Source organism: Muntiacus reevesi, chromosome 5, assembly GCF_963930625.1.
Source record: "Muntiacus reevesi chromosome 5, mMunRee1.1, whole genome shotgun sequence".
NCBI lineage: Eukaryota > Metazoa > Chordata > Mammalia > Artiodactyla > Cervidae > Muntiacus > Muntiacus reevesi.
The window spans coordinates 43,035,970-43,053,859 of NC_089253.1; the positions used below are offsets into that span (position 1 = coordinate 43,035,970).

General features: G+C 61.8%; 2 protein-coding genes and 1 long non-coding RNA gene across 4 annotated transcripts; 2 read left to right on the forward strand and 1 right to left on the reverse strand.

Moving 5' to 3' along the window:
- Positions 1 to 1,454: 1,454 nt before the first annotated feature.
- CARNS1 (carnosine synthase 1) lies at positions 1,455 to 11,082 on the forward strand. 2 transcript variants are annotated; one of them, XM_065937890.1, is made up of 10 exons: positions 1,455 to 1,513; positions 1,957 to 1,994; positions 3,313 to 3,586; positions 4,366 to 4,455; positions 4,715 to 5,202; positions 5,435 to 5,609; positions 5,695 to 5,780; positions 6,500 to 6,731; positions 6,840 to 7,120; positions 8,169 to 11,082. In XM_065937890.1, the coding sequence occupies exons 2-10, from the start codon at positions 1,992 to 1,994 to the stop codon at positions 9,393 to 9,395; spliced, it is 2,856 nt and encodes a 951-aa protein (XP_065793962.1). In that variant the 5' UTR covers positions 1,455 to 1,513; positions 1,957 to 1,991; the 3' UTR covers positions 9,396 to 11,082. The 2 variants fall into 2 exon arrangements, with proteins under 2 accessions (XP_065793962.1, XP_065793963.1); XM_065937891.1 differs by lacking the exon at positions 3,313 to 3,586 and having other exon boundaries at positions 1,456 to 1,513.
- LOC136169797 (uncharacterized) lies at positions 3,354 to 7,089 on the reverse strand. Its single transcript, XR_010663438.1, has 3 exons — positions 6,959 to 7,089; positions 5,345 to 5,545; positions 3,354 to 4,145 (listed from the first exon to the last, which is right to left on the reverse strand). It is a non-coding gene; the product is annotated as an uncharacterized lncRNA (long non-coding RNA).
- An 850-nt stretch (positions 11,083 to 11,932) lies between the features above and the next one.
- Positions 11,933 to 17,795, forward strand: RPS6KB2 (ribosomal protein S6 kinase B2). Its single transcript, XM_065937894.1, has 15 exons — positions 11,933 to 12,094; positions 12,388 to 12,428; positions 12,528 to 12,648; positions 13,060 to 13,128; positions 14,136 to 14,283; positions 15,343 to 15,400; positions 15,495 to 15,595; positions 15,673 to 15,763; positions 15,846 to 15,936; positions 16,052 to 16,159; positions 16,472 to 16,534; positions 16,670 to 16,747; positions 16,831 to 16,938; positions 17,032 to 17,144; positions 17,375 to 17,795. Exons 1-15 carry the CDS (start codon positions 12,017 to 12,019, stop codon positions 17,562 to 17,564), a joined length of 1,458 nt encoding a protein of 485 aa, XP_065793966.1. The 5' UTR covers positions 11,933 to 12,016; the 3' UTR covers positions 17,565 to 17,795.
- The last annotated feature ends 95 nt before the right edge of the window (positions 17,796 to 17,890 follow it).

Here is a 17,890-nt window from a genome sequence, read left to right on the forward strand (position 1 = left end):
GATCTGGAGCAGGGGGGCCCAGAGCAGCCCTGAAAAGCTGGGTGGGGGGCTCCAGATAAGTCACTTCTCCCCCCAGTCCCTGCTTTGGTAGACGGGGGTGGTCCTCACAGGCTGCTCTGTCTATAGCTGTAGAAAGAGCTCAGGGCAGCCATCTTTGCCCCCACAAGGGCTGCGGGGTCATCGGTCCTTCCCCTCCAGCCCGGGAGGCTCTAGGGACCCACCAGGGGATCTCTGGAGAGAGGGTCTGCGGGGGAAGACCTGTAACAATCGCCTCCCTGTTCTGGGTGCCCAGCACAGGGAGCTGTGATCATTTTAACTCACTCCTGGGAGGCAGAAACACACAAATAGGAAGAGCAGATGAAAGGGGAGGTGCCGAGGTCCCGCAGCTGGATCCAGGGGGGAACTCACCTAGGGGGACACACCTAAGGAGAGGGTGTGAGCCTCTGGCTGTGTTTTCTGGGGGGGGGGGGGGGAACATGTGAGTGTGAGTCAGGTCTCTTGCAGTGTGCTTCTGTGGCTGTTTGGATGGGTGTGTCGTAAGGATGTGTGCCTTGGGAAGATAGTGGGTGTAACTGTGGGTGTCCAGTGGACCTGAGTGCTGATAGGCAGGGCAGATCGTGTAGACACCCCCTTTCCTTTCCTGTGCTCAGACCCACGGGAACTCCCAGCCCGGCCACCCCCTTCCCTCCTGGCCGCCCCTAGGGCAGTGGGTGTCCCAGGGAACTGCGACTGCCCTCGTGGGGCCATCTTACCCAGTGGTCACTACTCTGGAGGGGTCCGGGAGAGTTAAGGAGGGACCCTGGGGATGTACAGGGACCCCTGTTCAAGAGAGCCTTTCTAGGCATGCCATCTGCTATGGGGCAGGGTGCTCCTTGGCAGACAGCTGTGGTGGGGGTGCTTGGGGAGTTCAGGACTCCATCCAAGGGCAAGGCATCAGACTGTGAGCCCCACCAGCTCTCCTGGGCACTCCACCCCCAGGGTCAAGCCCTGGTACCAGTCTCTGCCAACTTTCCCTTCCCTCCCCGCCCTCCCCCTCTATCCTCTCTGCATCGCTCTTCTACTGTGGGTCTCTCTGTTTATCCCCCTCCATCCTCTGTTTGTCTTTACTGTAGCCCCTAAGTCTGTGACCCTCTGGGATGCTCGCCGTCTGTTAGAACCTGGCCCTCTCTTCGACTTACTGTGGCTCTAAATGTCTCCTGTCTGTCCCCCTGTCTTTCCCTGGCCCGCCGGCCGCCCTACCTCTAACCAGGTCGGGCCGCGCCCACCCCGGCCCCGCTGTGGCCTCAGGTTGGGATGGCTGGCGGAGGTTTTGGCGGGAGGGGTGGGGCGGGTTCTCTGGCTGGAGGCCTGCGGGCCCGGCCCCTGCGCCCCGCGCCACCCCCGCCCGGCACTGGGCATGCCCCGGTCGCTTCTATATAAAGCGGCGCCGCCGGGGCCGGGCGCTCTGCCGCCGCCGAGTCCCGCCGAGTCCCGCCGGGTCCGTACGGCCCGCAGAGCTGCTACTGCGCTCCAGGTACCCCGGCTGCTGCCCGCGCCCCGGGGAGAGCCAGGGAGGGGGCTGGGGGCAGGGGCCGCGGGGACAGGACCTTGAGCGCCCGCGACCCCCGGGGGGACCTGCGACACTACCTGCACCCCGCCACCCCGCCTTTCCCAGGCAGCGCGTGCACACACGGGGGACCCGGTGCGTCCCGCCGCTGGAAGGGCTGAGTGCCAGGACCCCCAGCGCTGCCGCGCGCAACTCGGGATGTGTGAGCTCTGGGTGCGCCCCCTTGGGGTCCCGGTGTCAGAAATCCCTCTGTTTCCTTGGAGTGGGGGTGGGGCAGCCTTGGACACCTCGGAGTTCAGGCAGGAGAGGCACGGTGGCTGCCACCTCTCCACCCGCAGGGTCTTAGGGGCTGGACGCCGCGGGGTAGAGACCCTGGCTGCCCTGATTCCCCGTTTGTCTCTCTCCCTCAGCCTCTCCCACCAGTCTCAGCCTCTCCACCTGTACGATGGTGAGTCTCCTCTCCTCCCTCCCCACAAAGCCTGAGACCCTAACCAGGGGGAGGACACAGAGGGCAGCAGCGGGCACTAAAAACCTAGCCCTGGCCTGGCCTGTGCAGGCAGCTCAGACCCGAGACCAGCTGCGTGCACACCACTCGACTCCCCACCATGCGCCACGGGACAAGCAGCTGCTGGGGTGCCAGGCACTCCGTCTCTCCCCATCAGCCCCGGGAGGCGGGCACTCTCCGTGCCCTTTGGCATTCATTCATTCTGCCACATTCATTATTGCCGTGTGCCCGGCCCCATTCTAAGTTTGGGGACATAGCAGTGAACCCAGTGTGGGCTCTCAGGGAACGCAACTTCTAAGAGGAGGCACCAAGGCTCAGAAATTTGGCACCAGGAAACCGGGATTCAAGTCCAGGTTGGAGGCCCAGAACTCTGCCCTTCCGGCTGCCTGCAACAGGTTGTCTCCTGATGACCGAGGGGATTCTCTGGGTCCAAGCCATATCAGGGCCCCGGGGGTGGGCAGGGAGGGCACCAGGCAACCCCAAGGCCCAAGGAAACCTCATGACTTGTCCGGGGAGGCCCAGCCTTTCCCCTGGAGGACAGGCCCACCTGTGTCCCCACCTGTTCACCCTGAGCCTCTGAGCAGGAGTCAGGACTCAGCCAGCCTCAGAGGGGCAGGGTATAAGATTTCATGCAAAGAGCACATTTCCATGACTCAGAACATCTGAAAAGAAGGACACCAGCTTTTTACTTACCGGTGCCTGGCCCAAGACTGGCCGCATAGCAGATCCTCGGGCCTACTTGGGGAAGACGCTGGGCCGGGTTCACCTACATATTTAGGTCTTGGCAGAACTCCATGATGGCCTGTGGGTCAGTGAGGCCAGAGAGAAGAAAACAGCCCAAGAGTGACCGCTTGGTTCATTCGTTCATTTATTCTTCAGTCATCAAATGCTGAGGTGCATGACAATGTGCCAGGGCTGTTTCAGGTGCCAGGGCTACCTTGATAAACAAAACAGGCAAAAACCTCTGCCCCTGTGAACCAGGCTGGGGCAGACCTGGGTGTGGGATGACAGGGCAGTGGTCCTGCTAGAAGCACATTGCTTTCTGCCCCCACCCCTTGGGGCACCGCACGTACAGTTTGCAAAGCGCTCCCAGCTGCATGTTCCTGCTGACAGGCCTTCACCCTCCAATCCAAGCCCATCCTCTTTGGTTCCCAGGCCTGGGTCTGCCCAAGGTTAGGAGACGGGGGGGCTTAGACCCTTGGGTGACTTAATGTGGCCCTTGCCCACCCTGCCCAAGACCCACCACTTCTGCCCCCCTCAGCTCTCCCTGGATCCGCTGGGTCCCGAGTGGGACTGCCCCCTGGGCTCCAAGGACCTGGAGGAAGAGGAGGGCCCTTGGGGCGGGGGCTCTGGCCTGCCGCCCCCGGGCTGCTTCCCTGGCTCCTGGCGCCACGACGTGGGCCTGGACTGCAAGGGCTCCCCCGAGGGGGCGGACGCCCAGGCCTGGACTGTGCACTACTACAGCCTCCTGCAGAGCTGTCTGCAGCAAGCGGGCCTCCCGGAGACCCAGGACCGCAGCCAGGTGCCCCGCACAGGTGCCCGAGGGCTCCAGGGAGGGGGGCACCCCGGGGGGCGGGGGGCACCCTCAGCCCAGCCTGCTTTCCACCTCTGTCAAGGTCAGCCCCTTCCCCCCAGGCTCGGACTCGGTCTGAAGCCAGGAAGGTGAGGTCAGTCCAACTCTGGCAGGCAGGCGTTTCAAAGGGCAATTGGCACCAGTCAGGTCAGAGATCAAGGCTTCCCTCCCACCCCCATAAGATCCAGCCCTGGGACTTGCAATCCATGTCCAGTGGGGCCAACGCTTCTGTAGAAGTGTCTCGGGAGTTGCTGTGGAGGCAGCTAGCAGTTGGGACCCAAGATTTCTCCCCAGCTTTATCTGTTTTATGTATCAGGCAGCCACAGAAGAGCCTGTGTGGACAGAGACTTTACAGCTAGAATAGGTGAACATCACAGGCTTGGTCTCAGAGTAACAGATGGGGAAACTGGGGTGCAGCGACTCCTCACCCTGCTGCGGACCAAGGGCCACACAGAAAGTGGCAGAGCTCAGGCTAGAACCCAGATCTCCAGGCATCCAGCCTCCAGCGTCTTCTGGACCAGCTGCAGAGAGAAGGGGGCAACGTCACTGAGCGGGGGTGGGCAGGCAGCCTCCCCTTCCCTTTCCAGCCTCCTCTGTCCCCTTTACTGTTCTCATCCAATAACCGGGAAGGACCTGGGGGGCCCAAGTATGAGGCCAGGGCCACGGGGGCAGGGAAGGGCAGGCAGAAAGACAGCAAGGGGAGCCCCTGGTGAGCTTGGCATCATTTTCTTCTTTCCCAAGGCTGCCCTGGGGCGGAGGTGACCTTGTGCATTCTGGGGTCCCCCAGCACCTTCCTGTCCGTGCTGCTGGAGGCTGGGGTCCAGAGCCCGGGTGAGTGTATGCCCAAGTTCCCCCACCCCCTCCTACGGAAAGGGCAGCCCTGCCCTGGCCCGGCCACATCCCAAAATACCCGCCGACCCTGGCAACAGCCTGCATTCCACTGGACCAGCTGCCTTGCTCCGGAGGCGGGGTGGGGGGGGTGGGTTCTGGGAGCAGCTGCCCCCTATGACCCAGGGGCCCAGGCGGGAGGTGGAGGGCATGGGGGCATCAAGCCTTCCCTGGCCAGCAAGCCTCCTCTCTCTGCCCACAGGAAACATGCTCCTTTGCCTGTCCCCCGCTTGGCTGACAAAGGTGCCAGACCCGGGGCAGCCGGGTGAGGCAGCCCTGCTGGTCTCCAAGGCCGTGAGCTTCCACCCGGGGGGCCTGACATTCCTGGATGACTTTGTCCCCCCTCGTCGGGCCACCTACTTCCTGGCCGGCATGGGGCTGGGGCCTGGCTGGGGTCGAGAGGCGGCCGAGCTCGCCCGCGACCTGACCTGCCCCACCGGAGCCTCAGCCGAGCTGGCCCGGCTGCTAGAGGACCGGCTGCTGACGAGGCGGCTGCTGGCTCAGCAGGGTGATGTGGCCGTGCCAGCTACCCTGGCTTTCACCTACAAGCCACCGGCACTGCTGCGGGGAGGGGATGCCAGCCCGGGACTACGGCTGGTGGAGCTGAATGGCAAAGAGGGCCAGGAGACACTGGTGAAGGAGGAAGTGGGGGCCTTTCTGCATTCCGAGGCCCTGGGTGATGCCCTGCAGGTAACCGGCTGCTGCCCCTGAGCCTGTGCAGATGCCAATGGGAGGGGACCCCCTGGATGGTTACAGGTCTTGCCAGGAAGCCGTCCCCAGCTTTGAGCCCCCGCCACTGCCCCATCTTTGTGATAACCACCTGCTTTCTTACCTCCGTGTCCTGACTGGCTCCTATGGTATGAGTGTCCCACCCTGCAGAGACCTGGGTGGTGAGGGCACCGCCTTCCCCTCCCTGTTGCAGGTGGCCGTGAAGCTCAGTGGCTGGCGCTGGAGAGGGAGGCAGGCCTTGCGTCTGTATCCACGAGCTGAGCAGGGCCCAGTGGTGGACACAGTGCTGGCGTTGCTGGAGAAACTGGAAGAAGAGGAGAGTGTCCTGGTGGAGGCTGTCTGCCCACCTGCCCAGCTCCCCTTCCCAGGTGAGGGCCGCCTGGGCCAGCCCAGGGTGGCGCTTGGCTCGGCCTCCTGGCTGCTCTGTGCTCAGGTCTCACCGCCTCTCCCCAGGCAGCCCGCCCCCCGGCCCTGACCTGGCCCTGCGGATCTGTGCGGTGGTGTGTCGGACACAGGGTGACAGGCCCCTGCTGAGCAAGGTGAGCCTGGCTCGGTTTCAGGTCACGGTCCTGCTGCCGCATCCGTTTACTTTCACTGAGTTTCTGGGGGACCCCTGGGCAGGGAGGACAAAATCTCCGGGGTGAGGACTTTGGTTGCCTCTGGAAGGCCTCCTGGTCTGACGCGGTTCTTTCCTCTTCCACCCATTAGGCACCCCTCCCACATCAGGAGTCTTACCTGGTATGCCATGCTGGCTACCAGGGCCCAGGGCTGAATCCTCTTCCCCTGGAGCTCTTGCCCACAGAAGAGACTGACCCAGGGTCCCTGATACCCCTTAGGAGGGGTCTCCAAGCTGGGGAGTTCAGGGAGGCTTACGGATCCTCCTGGGTACACAGTTCTGGGCCAAACTGAGAAGGAGAGATTCAGCCTTGCCCTCAGGGAGCTTTAGGGTTGGGCCCACCAGGCTGGCATAGCGCTCCCCTCACCAGCGCCAGAGCTGAGGACCTAGGAGCAAGCATACTTGGCACCCTTAGGGAATAGAGACCCCCAGCTGGGCCTGGACGCCTGGAGAGAATCCCGCAGGCGGACCAGATGAGCAGTGACAGGGAGGGTGGTTTGTGCAGTCTAAGTCACACTGGAGGACAGGACTTGTTGAATGTCTAGGGAGGAGTGTGGCCGGGATCGTGGCATGGGGGAGGTGTGCTGGGGGCGGGGGATGGTCCCCGGAAGGACCAGCGCCCTGAGTCGCCTCCCTGCGCAGGTGGTATGCAGCGTGGGCCGTGGGGACCGGCCTCTGCGACATCAGAGCTCCTTGCCCCGGACGCTGGAGGCGGCGCTGGCCCAGTGCGGCCTGGCGGAGGCTTCTCAGGTGGCAACCGTGCGGCAGCGCGTCAAGGCGGCGGCCGAAGCGGCGCTAGCCGCCGTGCTGACCCTTGAGGCCGGCCTGAGCGCTGAGCAGCGCGGAGGACGCCAGGTCCGCATTGACTTCCTCGGTGAGTGCGGGGCCTCCGGGGATGAGGACCGGCGGAGGTGGGGGGCGGATCCCCCCGGAGGCCCGAAGGCGGCCTGCACTGAGCCCGCGCGACCCCTGCCCGGCCCAGGGGTGGACTTCGCCTTGACGGTGGCTGGTCGTGCGCTGACCCCCGTGGCCCTGGAGGTGAACGGAGGCCTGTGTCTGGAAGCATGTGGCGCGCTAGAGGGGCTATGGGCAGCGCAGCACCTGGGCCTGGCGGCCGAGGAGGCGGCGGCCGCGCCGCTGGTGGAGACGATGCTGCGACGTTCGGCGCGCTGCCTCATGGAGGGAAAGCAGCTGCTGCTGCTCGGCGCGGGCGGCTTCAGCAAGAAGTTCGTGTGGGAGGCGGCGCGCGACTACGGGCTCAAGGTGGGCGGGGCTTTGAGTCCCGGTGGGCGTGGCGGAGGCGGGGCCCGGGCGGTGTTGGCCTCGGGGCGGGGCCTATGCGGGGCGGTCCAGCTTGGGGCTTCCCAGGCGGAGCTAGTGCTTAAAGAACTCGCCTGCCGGTGCAACAGATGTTGAGACTAGGGTTCCGATCCCTGGGTGGGGAAAATCCCCTGGAGGAGGGCACTGGAGTGCTCCACTCCAGTGTTCTTGCCTGGACAGTCCTCATGGACAGGGTGCCTGGCAGGCTACGGTCCATAGGGTCGCGGAGAGTCGGACACGACTGAACCCACTTAGCACAGAGCATCAGCACAGGGGCGGGGCCTGTTGCCCCGCCCAGGTTAGAAGTCTCAACTTTTTTTTGGCCCCTCGCTGAATTTTGTTCCCTCTGGGAGTAAAAAGCACCCCCTCGGGCCACTGGGCCACCAGTCCCAAGCCCTAACCCTGTTGGTTTCCCTACAAACCCAGGCCAGACTGTGCCTGCCAGTGGGAGTTGACCAACCCTTTTTGACACCGTCTCTCACCTAGATCACTCCCCCCACCTCCCTCCCTCCTGCAACTGTCTTTCCTCGGGCTAAATCTTATCCCCTGGTGGCTCAGACGGAAAAGAATCCATCTGCAATCCTGGAGGCCTGGATTCGATCCCTGGGTTGGGAAGATCCCCTGGAGAAGGGTATGGCAACCCACTCCAATATTCTTGCCTGGAGAATTCCATGGGCAGAGGAGCCTGGCAGGCTACAGTTCATGGAGTCGCACAGAGTCAGACACGACTGAGCGACTAAGCACACAGCAAATCTTACTGAGCTCCCAGTTTAAGCACTGCCTCCTCTAGGTTGCCTTCCGTCCCCTCTAGGCTGGATTAGGTGTCTCACCTCTGTACTTTTCACTCAGTCTTCATCAAACACACTTTGAGCGCCTAGCACTGGTGAGCCCTTCTCCCCCGAGGGCTAGGACCATATTCCAGGCCCCATCCCACTGCCCAATGCCTCACACGAGCTGATCTTGGCATGTCACTGTTCTGTGGTTTCTGCAGATACACCTGGTGGAGTCCGACCCCAACCACTTTGCGTCCCAGCTGGTGCAGACCTTCATCCACTTCGACGTCACGGATCACCGGCGGGATGAAGAGAACGCCCGGGTGCTGGCGGAGCTGGTGCGGGCACGCGGCCTGCAAGTCGATGGCTGCTTTTCCTACTGGGATGACTGCCTGGTGCTCACAGCCTTGCTCTGCCAGGAGCTGGGCCTGCCCTGCAACCCGCCGGCTGCCATGCGCCTGGCCAAGCAGAAGAGCCGCACCCAGCTGCACCTGTTGTGCCGCCGTGGCCCACCCTGGCCCGCGCCCTCCCTCTATGCTGTCCCCTGCTGTCCACTGGAGAGTGAGGCCGATGTGGACAGGGCTGTCCGCCAGGTGCCCCTGCCAGGCGTCATGAAGCTGGAGTTCGGGGCTGGCGCGGTGGGTGTGCGGCTGGTGAAGGATGCCTCGCAGTGCCGCGAGCACTTTTCCCGGATCGCCCGAGACCTGCAGGGCGAGGCTGACCACCCGGGCATTGGGTTGGGCTGGGGCAATGCCATGCTGCTGATGGAGTTCATCGAGGGCACGGAACATGATGTGGATCTGGTGTTGTTCGGCGGGCGGCTGCTGGCTGCCTTCGTCTCTGACAACGGCCCCACGCGGCTGCCTGGCTTCACTGAGACCGCAGCCTGCATGCCCACTGGGCTGGCCCCAGAGCAGGAGGCACAGCTGGTGCAGGCCGCCTTCCGCTGTTGCCTGGGTTGCGGGCTGCTGGATGGGGTCTTCAACGTGGAGCTCAAGCTGACCGGGGCTGGGCCACGTCTCATTGAGATCAACCCCCGCATGGGCGGCTTCTACCTGAGAGACTGGATCCTGGAGCTTTACGGTGTGGATCTGCTGCTGGCTGCGGCTATGGTGGCCTGTGGCCTGCGACCTGCCCTGCCCGCCCACCCCCGCGCCCGGGGCCACCTAGTGGGTGTCATGTGCCTGGTGTCCCAGCACCTGCGGGCGCTGAGTTCCACCGCCAGCCCCGAGACCCTGCAGGCTCTTCACGACCAGGGCCTGCTGCGCCTCAATCTGCTGGAGGAGGCCCTGGTGCCTGGCGAATATGAGGAGCCCTATTGCAGTGTGGCCTGTGCTGGGCCCAGCCCGGCCGAGGCCCGTCACCGCCTGCTGGGCCTCTGCCAGGGCCTGGGCATCGATGGGCCCCACTACCCCGTGGCCTACTTCTTGTCCCACTTCAAATAGCGCTGGGGCCAGAGGACAGGGGCAAAGTGCTGGAGGGGGGCGCTGTGGTACCCTCTGCTCCCTGGAGCCCTCCCTGCTTCTCTTCCCGCGGCCCCGCCCCGCCCTGGGCTGGTCCACTCCAAGGCCCCAGGTCTTTCCAGAGCCCAGGGCTCTTTGGACACCAAGGCCTCCTGGACTTGAGGGCCACAAAAGAAAAGATCTGGTGAGCCGCCGCGGGCCTCCGTCCAGCCCCACGGCTGCCCAGGACGCTAGCCATGGAGAAGCCGCACCCGCACACACAGAGACACACACCCTGCCCCCAGGTTGGTGGGAGTAGGCCCAAACTCAGCCCATCCTCCCCACCCCTCCAGATCTGTTTCTCTTCCTGCTGCCTACAGAAGACAGCCCAGCTGGCCCCTTGCCTTGAACAAATCCCGAGAAAACCTGAGACTAAACCCCTCATCCTCCTACTCTCACCCCCTCATTTAACAAATTCTAGATAGTTCTAGAGCCTGCTGACAACTTTTGGCAGTGCCCCGTCTGCCTTATTCGGCCTGAGCAGTAGAAGCAGGTGACCTGGGGTCAGCAGTAACCATCTCCCCTCCAGGCAGACACTATTGCCCCATTTTACAGACGAGGAAACAGGCTCAGAGAGGAAAAGCCACTGCTTCAGTGCCACTGTGACTGAAGGGAGGAGGAGAAGATGCACCATCCAGATTTCTGCTTTTATTAAGCTGTACCCGCCCACTCAGCTTCTTGGCCCCGCCCACCTCCTTGCCCTCATTCATATGTGGTCCTGAGACAGGCGAACACCCCTCCCATGCAGTGTGCACCTTACCCGCCAAGCTCTGGTGCTTTGGCCTCAGGCACACCTAACCTGCATTGGCAGAGAAGACTACACTCCTGTCCTCATTCAGGGGAGGCTGCTCTAAGAACTCTTTCTCCGTGCAGCACAGGAGCTGTGGACAGCTCCACAAGCATCCCTCTCCAAATAAAGGCTTATGGACTAGTGACATGAGCAGAGTTTGGGCCAGGTTCTTGCCACTTGGACAACACTTCTCAAGCCTGGGTAGACAGGGGACATGGAAGGGGGAAGGAGAGGTAGTTAAGGGCTAGCTGTAGCATCTAAAAAGTCAAAGTGCTAGTCGCTCAGTAGCTGGCGAGGCTCCTCTGTCCATGGGATTCTCCAGGCAAGAATACTGGAGTGGGTTGCCATTTCCTTCTCCAGGGGATCTTTCCAACCCAGAGGATTGAACCTGGGTCTCCTGCTTTGCAGGCAGATTCTTTACCGTCTGAGCCACCAGGGAAGGATAAACTGCTACACTGCCAGGCCTCTCAGTTCACCACTGGAAAGGGGCATGCCAGGGGCACCCACACCAGGACCCAATCCTGAGGGTTTCCTGAAGGTGGAATTACAGCAAGGGCCAACCCCAACCAGATAACCCTTCTCCAGGCTGGAGACTGAATTCTGTCCATTTGAATTCATATCTAGCCTCCACGGTCCAACTGGAATGCACATCCAGACAATTTCCAAACTGTCGGAAATCATTCAAGGTCTGATCTGGCCCAATTCACACCCCCAGAATCCCATCCAACAAGAATCCGTGCCCACATCTAAACTGACAGACCAGGTTTGGCATGTTCATTATTGTAGTGTTGCCAAATACAAGTTCTTGTGCCTGACGCACAGCCCAAGCCTGTATTTATGGGTGGTTTGATGAGACTCGAAGGAACCCATCTGGGGAGGAATCTGTGGCTCAGACAGTAAAGAATCTCCCTTGAGTGTGGGAGAAAGTGAAAGCGAACTCGCTCAGTCGTGTCCGACTCTTTGCGACCCCATGGGCTCTAGCCTACCAGACTCCTCAGTCCATGGCAATTTTCCAGGCAAGAGTACTGGAATGGGTTGCCATTTCTTTCTCCAGGGAATCTTCCCGAGCCAGGGATTGAACCCGGGTCTCCAGCATTGCAGGCAGACGGTTTACCGTCTGGGCCACCAGGAAGTACTCAGGTTCAATACCTCGGTCGGGAAGATCCCCTAGGGGAGGGCATGGCAACCCACTCCAGTATCACTTTCACTGGCAACAAAGCCCAGCAGTGAGCTGAGTACGGAGCAGTAAATGCTCTGACTTTCAAGTTCTCCAGCCGAGGAGCACATTAGCGAAGCCGTGATGCAGCCGCCAGCTCCCTTTCAGGGTCGAACAGAAATACTGGACCTGCCTCTCACCGCCACCCAGACAGCCCGGCAGCGCAGGGCTCCACCGGGGCTGGGAATTGTGTTTACGCTCAAACCTGCATGCACTTCCGACTATCCACGCCCAAACTCGCCCCAGAACCAAAATAGTCGCCTCCCAGGAGGCTCTCGTCCGGTGCCGCCCCCGAGGAGCTGTGTTGGGAAGACGGAGTGGCCGGCCGAAACCTGGGTCCGGCTGGATTCCGCATCTCAGCACTCTGGAACTAACACTCCCGAGATGCCTTACGGCAGACGCCATCTTTTCCCGCCGCAGACTCGGGGGCGGGGCAGTCTCTTGCGTCATAGGTGCGCGAGGCTGTCGCGGAATGATGACGTAAGGCCCCAGGCTCCCGGCCTGTCAGTCAGAGCGCAGCTGGGTGCGCGCCGGTGGGCCCGCTGGGCCGGCGCAGCGATGGCGGCGGTGTTTGACCTGGACCTGGAGACAGAGGAAGGCAGCGAAGGCGAGGGCGAGCCAGAGCTCAGCCCCGCGGTGAGTGGTCCGGCCGGGCGCCGTTTGGTCCCGGCTCGATCCCGTCATCCAGGCGGTGGGATCGCCCGGGCACCCCGTAGCAGAGTGGGCTCGGCTCCCGCAGACGCTGGTTCGTCTCAGACCCCAGCCACTGTTGAGATCTGACCCTCCCCACACCCCGATCTATCCCGCACGCTCCCGGCCCTTCCCCTGCGTCTCCCTGTCCTGACCCTCTCTTCTGGGCTAAGCAGTCCAGCTTTGGGGAGAGGGAGCCTGGCACCTCCCTTGGCTCTTACCCCCTCGGTTTCTCACAGGACGCGTGTCCCCTCGCGGAGTTGAGGGCGGCTGGCCTGGAGTGAGTGAGGGTCGTGTTGGGGGAGGAGGGAGTGGGCTGGGGAAGGGGACCTGAGGACCGCAGGAGCGCATTGCCCCCGTTAACCTCCTGTGTCTGCAGGCCTGTGGGACACTATGAGGAGGTGGAGCTGACTGAGAGCAGTGTGAACCCGGGCCCTGAGCGCATCGGTCCCCACTGCTTTGAGCTGCTGCGTGTGCTGGGCAAGGGGAACTATGGCAAGGTACTGGCTCTCCTCCTTCGTGACTGGCCTCATAGCCTCAGTTTTGCTGCACCAAAGGGTCTCAGAACTAATTAGACTTGTAGGGACTACCCTGGTGGTCCAGTGGTTAAGACTCTGCACTTCCAGTACAGGGGTGCAGGTTCTTTCCCTGGCCTGGGAACTAAGATCCCACCTGTGGAGCTGCCAAAAAATTAAAAAAATAAAATAAAATTAGACTTGTAAATCAGCCTCTGATTGAACTCAGAGGGAAGGAAGGAAGAGCAAATCCTCTCAGAATTGGCCTTGAAATCTTTACTGTCCCACCCCTGGGTGGGCCTAGGCTTTCTTGGTCCCAGGACCAGAGCTTCAGGGTGGAGCTTTTCGAAGATAGGTATGGAGAGGGAGGTTGATCCTGTCTCCCCTGCCCTACAGGTGTTCCAGGTGCGAAAGGTACAGGGCAGCAATCTGGGCAAAATATATGCCATGAAAGTCCTGAGGAAGGTGAGTCATTCATTTTGCCTACAGCTCATCACTGAGTGACTGCCATTCCCAGTGCACTCCGTTGGGCTTTTTGGGGACAGCAGTGATTGTGGGAGAGGAGATGGTCACTGTCTTGAACATTTGCTTGTTTATCGTCAATTTCGATTATGTTGTTTTGCTGCACTTCTCAACTGTGGACCCTATGACCTCCCAGGGGACATTTAGCAATGTCTGTGTACATTTTTGAGTCATGACTAGAGGGGGGATGCTACTGGTACCCAGTGGGTTGAGGCCAGGGATTCTACTAAAGATCCTGCAGTGCAAAGATAGTCCCCCACCACAAAGAATCGTCTGCCCCAAACATCATGAGTGCAGAGGCTGAGAAACACCATGTTGTTCAGTCGCTAAGTCATGTCCGTATGGGTTCTGCTTCTTGGAAGAACTGACCCACTGGAAAAGACACTGATGCTGGGAAAGATTGAAGGCAGGAGGAGAAGGAGACAACAGAGGATGAGACGGTTGGATGGCATCACCGACTCGATGAACATGAGTTTGAGCAAGCTCCAGGAGTTGATGATGGACAGGGAAGCTTGGCTTGCTGTAGTTCATGCGGTTGCAAAGAGACGGACATGACTGAGTGACTGAACTGAACTGAAGTCATGTCTGACTCTTTGTGACTCCATGGACTGCAGCATGCCAGGCTCCTCTGTCTTCCACTATCTCCCGGAGGCTGCTCAAACTCTTGTCCATTGAGTCAGTAATGCTATCTAACTATCTCATCCTCTGCTCCCCCCTTCCCCTTTTGCCCTGATTCTTTCCCAGCATCAGGGTCTTTTCCAATGAGTTGGTTCTTCACATCAGATGGCCATGCTACTAGGATAAACCAGTCCCTGGAAAGCATGGTTGCTGATAGCAGTAGACTGTGGAGAAATATAGCGGGGTGATAGAGGCTGGCCAGGGAGGGTCATGACTGAGGCGGCTGAGGGAGTTCTGGGCATCCACCTTCTAACCCATCCCTGCCTCTGCAGGCCAAAATTGTGCGCAATGCCAAGGACACGGCACACACGCGGGCTGAGCGGAACATTCTGGAGTCGGTGAAGCACCCCTTCATTGTGGAACTGGCCTACGCCTTCCAGACTGGCGGCAAACTTTACCTCATCCTTGAGTGCCTCAGCGGTACGAACGGGGATGCAGCCGGGGGGCGGGCAAGGCCAGAGAACCAGTGCAGGGAGCTCTGGCGGGGAACTGGGAGAGATGTGGGGAGCAGAATGGCGGGGGGCCCCCACCTCATCCATCCCTCCATCCATCCATTCATGCATGCATACATTCATTTATTCAGCAAACGTCTGTCCAGAGCCTCTTGTGTTCCTCCCCTGTGTTGGGGCGAATGGGAATGGTGGGAGTTGGTGGAGATGTCCAGAGGGTTGTTCTGTCCATTTCCACTGCGACTCCGTCATGTCCTGGTCCTCTCTCCTGCGTGCCCTGCATCCAGTTAGACCCCGGTGCAGGTGGCTTATTCTCTCAGGGTCCATCCTCTCTGCTCTCTCGGGGGGAGGGGAGGAATCCCAGTGCTTTCTTAATTGGCCTCCAAGGCTCCAGCTCACTCCCTTCCTAGTGTCTTCTCCACGAATCCCAGGGTTGCCATCTCAGAGCACAGGATTGTCCCCACCCTCCTGCCCAGAGCTCTGTGCCTCCCCGTACCTGCCTGGATGGCCTCCTTGGGCCCAGTGTCTCCTGCTTGCCGGAAAGTGATTGGAGCCTGTTCTTCCTGCTGGCCCCAGCTGTACCCATGAACCCCGGGGGCTTCATTCCCTGCATGCCATCTCTGCATGCCCTTAAGTCTCACCGCTGCCATGGACTTTCTCTGTCCGCTCACGTGGGGCTGGATTGTGTCCGCCTGCCCCCTCGGTGAGGGTTTTGGGGTTAGGCTCTCGGAGCTGTAGCCTCGGGTTGGCGTATCCGAGCGTCCATGTGTGTCCGTCTCCCCATTAGACTGAGCGCCCTGAGGGCTGTGGCTGGGTCTCTTCATCTCTGTCCCCAGCTTCACCCCACACAGGGCCGGGCACCGAGTAGGCGTCGGTAGATGTTTGCTGAATTGAATTGAATCCCCACGGCAGCTCTGGGAGGCAGGTAGGGCAGGAATTCCGAGCCCCACTCTCCCCGAGAACAAACCGACACTCGGCGAGCAGAGGAGCTTGGTCCCGGCACGCAGCTGCTAACGTGTTTGTGTCACAGGCGGTGAGCTTTTCACGCACCTGGAGCGAGAAGGCATCTTCCTAGAAGACACGGCCTGGTGGGTGTTACCTCTTGCCTCTCTCCTGAGGGGGTCCAGGGCCTGGGCCTGGCTCCAGCCCCACCCTGGCCTTCACTCTGTCCTGTCCCTGCAGTTTCTACCTGTCAGAGATCACACTGGCCCTGGGCCATCTCCACTCCCAAGGCATCATCTACCGGGACCTCAAACCTGAAAACATCATGCTCAACAGCCAGGGTGCGCAGATGTAGGGAGGGTTGAGCCCCATGGAGGGCAGCGGGGCTGGACCCTGACCCTCTAACATTTTCCCTCAGGCCACATCAAACTCACGGACTTTGGCCTCTGCAAGGAGTCGATCCACGAGGGCACCGTGACCCACACCTTCTGCGGCACCATCGAGTACATGTGAGTGGCCTCCGGTGGGGCCCGGGGCGGCAGCGCAGCCAGGCAGGGCTTGGTCTGACTGGCGGTTCCACCTGGCCCCCAGGGCCCCCGAGATTCTGGTGCGCAGCGGCCACAGCCGGGCGGTGGACTGGTGGAGCTTGGGGGCCCTGATGCACGACATGCTCACTGGATCGGCAAGTCCAGCCTCCTCGGGAGGGTGGGCGTTGGGGCGGGAGGAGGGGCCCCTTCCGGGGCAGGGGCGGCCCATGGGAGGCCTGCAAGGCGCCTCTCACCCTCTGCCTTCTCCAGCCGCCCTTCACTGCAGAGAATCGGAAGAAAACCATGGACAAGATCATCAGAGGGAAGCTGGAGCTGCCCCCCTACCTCACCCCGGACGCCCGGGATCTTGTCAAAAAGGTGGGGTCCCCCCTACCCTCGGTCCTGCCCCATCTTCTCTCCCAGGCCCTGCGTGCGTGCCTGACCCTCCCTGGGTCGGGGTTGCTGGACCCCCCACCCCGCTGACACACACACACCAGACACTGTACGTTTGGAAAGAGAGCACTTGCTATGGGGTCCGAGACGTCAGCTGTCATACAGACCAGCTGCCAACCCTGGACAAGTCTCTGCGCGTGCGTGCTAAGTTGCTTTGGTCATGTCTGACTCTTTGCAACCCCATGGACTGTAGCCCGTCAGGCTTCTCTGCCCTGACCCTCTGCCTTTGTCCTGCAGTTTCTGAAGCGGAATCCTAACCAGCGGATTGGAGGGGGCCCTGGGGATGCTGCTGATGTGCAGGTGAAACCATCGTGAGGGGGCATGGCCGACCTCCCGGGGTGCCTGGATGCAGTGGGCGGGGCCTCAGGGCAGAGGGTGTTTCTGAGGGAGCCAGGGTTTGAAATGTTGGCATGTTCCTGGGTGCTCTGCTCACAGAGGCACCCCTTCTTCCGGCACGTTAATTGGGATGACCTCCTGGCCCGCCGTGTGGACCCCCCTTTCCGGCCTTCCCTGGTGAGTGGAGGCCCCGCTGGCCTAGGGGTGGGTGGGGGCCCCTTTCCTGGATGCCCCTGACCCTCCCTCCCGGGCACCCACAGCAGTCGGAGGAGGACGTGAGCCAGTTTGACTCCCACTTCACGAGGCAGACGCCGGTGGACAGTCCAGACGACACGACGCTGAGTGAGAGCGCCAACCAGGCCTTCCTGGTGAGGTCGGGGGCCTGAGGGCTGGGGGCCAGGCCGGGCCGGGGCCAGGGAGCCACTGACCCTGGGCATCGCCCGGCCTGGCCTCTGCCCCAGGGCTTCACGTACGTGGCGCCCTCGGTCCTGGACAGCATCAAGGAGGGCTTCTCCTTCCAGCCCAAGCTGCGCTCCCCCAGGCGCCTCAACAGCAGCCCCCGGACCCCCATCAGGTACCGTGGGGGCGCGGCTGGCTCCAGCCGTGGCTGTGCCGCCAACCCCAGGGCCGCCCTGGCCATCTCGTGACCAGCCTCAGCCTCCGCTTGCCCGTCTACTGTGGGGACTCCTGTGGGTGGGCACGTGACCACACAGCCTGAGCTCCAGGCGGGGGAGCAAGGGGGGAGAGTCGCCTCTCCTGGCCCCAGGCCAGAAGACACTGATTTGGCCTCGATTTCCCCTGCAGCCCCCTGAAGTTCTCGCCCTTCGAGGGGTTCCAGCCCAGCCCTGGCCCACAGGAGCTCGTGGAGCCCCCACTGCCTCCCCTGCTGCCTCCACCACCGCCGCCACCGCCCCCGAGCACCGCCCCCCTCCCCATCCGACCCCCCTCAGGGACCAAGAAGTCCAGGAGGGGCCGCGGGCGCCCTGGGCGCTAAGAGAATGGGTGGGGATGCGGGAGGCGGGACCCTGGGCCAGTTCCAGAGACCAGGAGCCGTGCCTCAGGGTGCAGGAGTGACTGGTGTGAGTGGGTCTCGGTTGGGGTGGCCGTGACCCGGAATCATGACCACCAGGGGCTGCAGGCTGTGGCTGCCGGTCAAGGGGCCGCCTGCCTGGCCTCCTGCAGTTGAGCCGTGCCCTTGGAGAATTAAAAGTATCAAATCATGGCACCGACCTGGCTCTTCCTTGGCTTCCGGGGCAGAGGTGGTGCCCAGACGAATCCCAGTTCAGGGATGGGAAGGGTCATGACAGGACCACAGATCCG

Coding starts and splice junctions, on each gene's coding strand:
- CARNS1 (XM_065937890.1), top strand. Junction 5,203..5,434: donor CCCTGGGTGATGCCCTGCAG/GTAACCGGCTGC, acceptor TCCCTGTTGCAG/GTGGCCGTGAAGCTCAGTGG. Junction 7,121..8,168: donor CGCGCGACTACGGGCTCAAG/GTGGGCGGGGCT, acceptor TGGTTTCTGCAG/ATACACCTGGTGGAGTCCGA.
- RPS6KB2 (XM_065937894.1), top strand. CDS start 12,017: ATGGCGGCGGTGTTTGACCTGGACCTGGAGACAGAGGAAGGCAGCGAA. Junction 12,649..13,059: donor GCAAGGGGAACTATGGCAAG/GTACTGGCTCTC, acceptor CCTGCCCTACAG/GTGTTCCAGGTGCGAAAGGT. Junction 16,748..16,830: donor CCCCTTTCCGGCCTTCCCTG/GTGAGTGGAGGC, acceptor GGGCACCCACAG/CAGTCGGAGGAGGACGTGAG.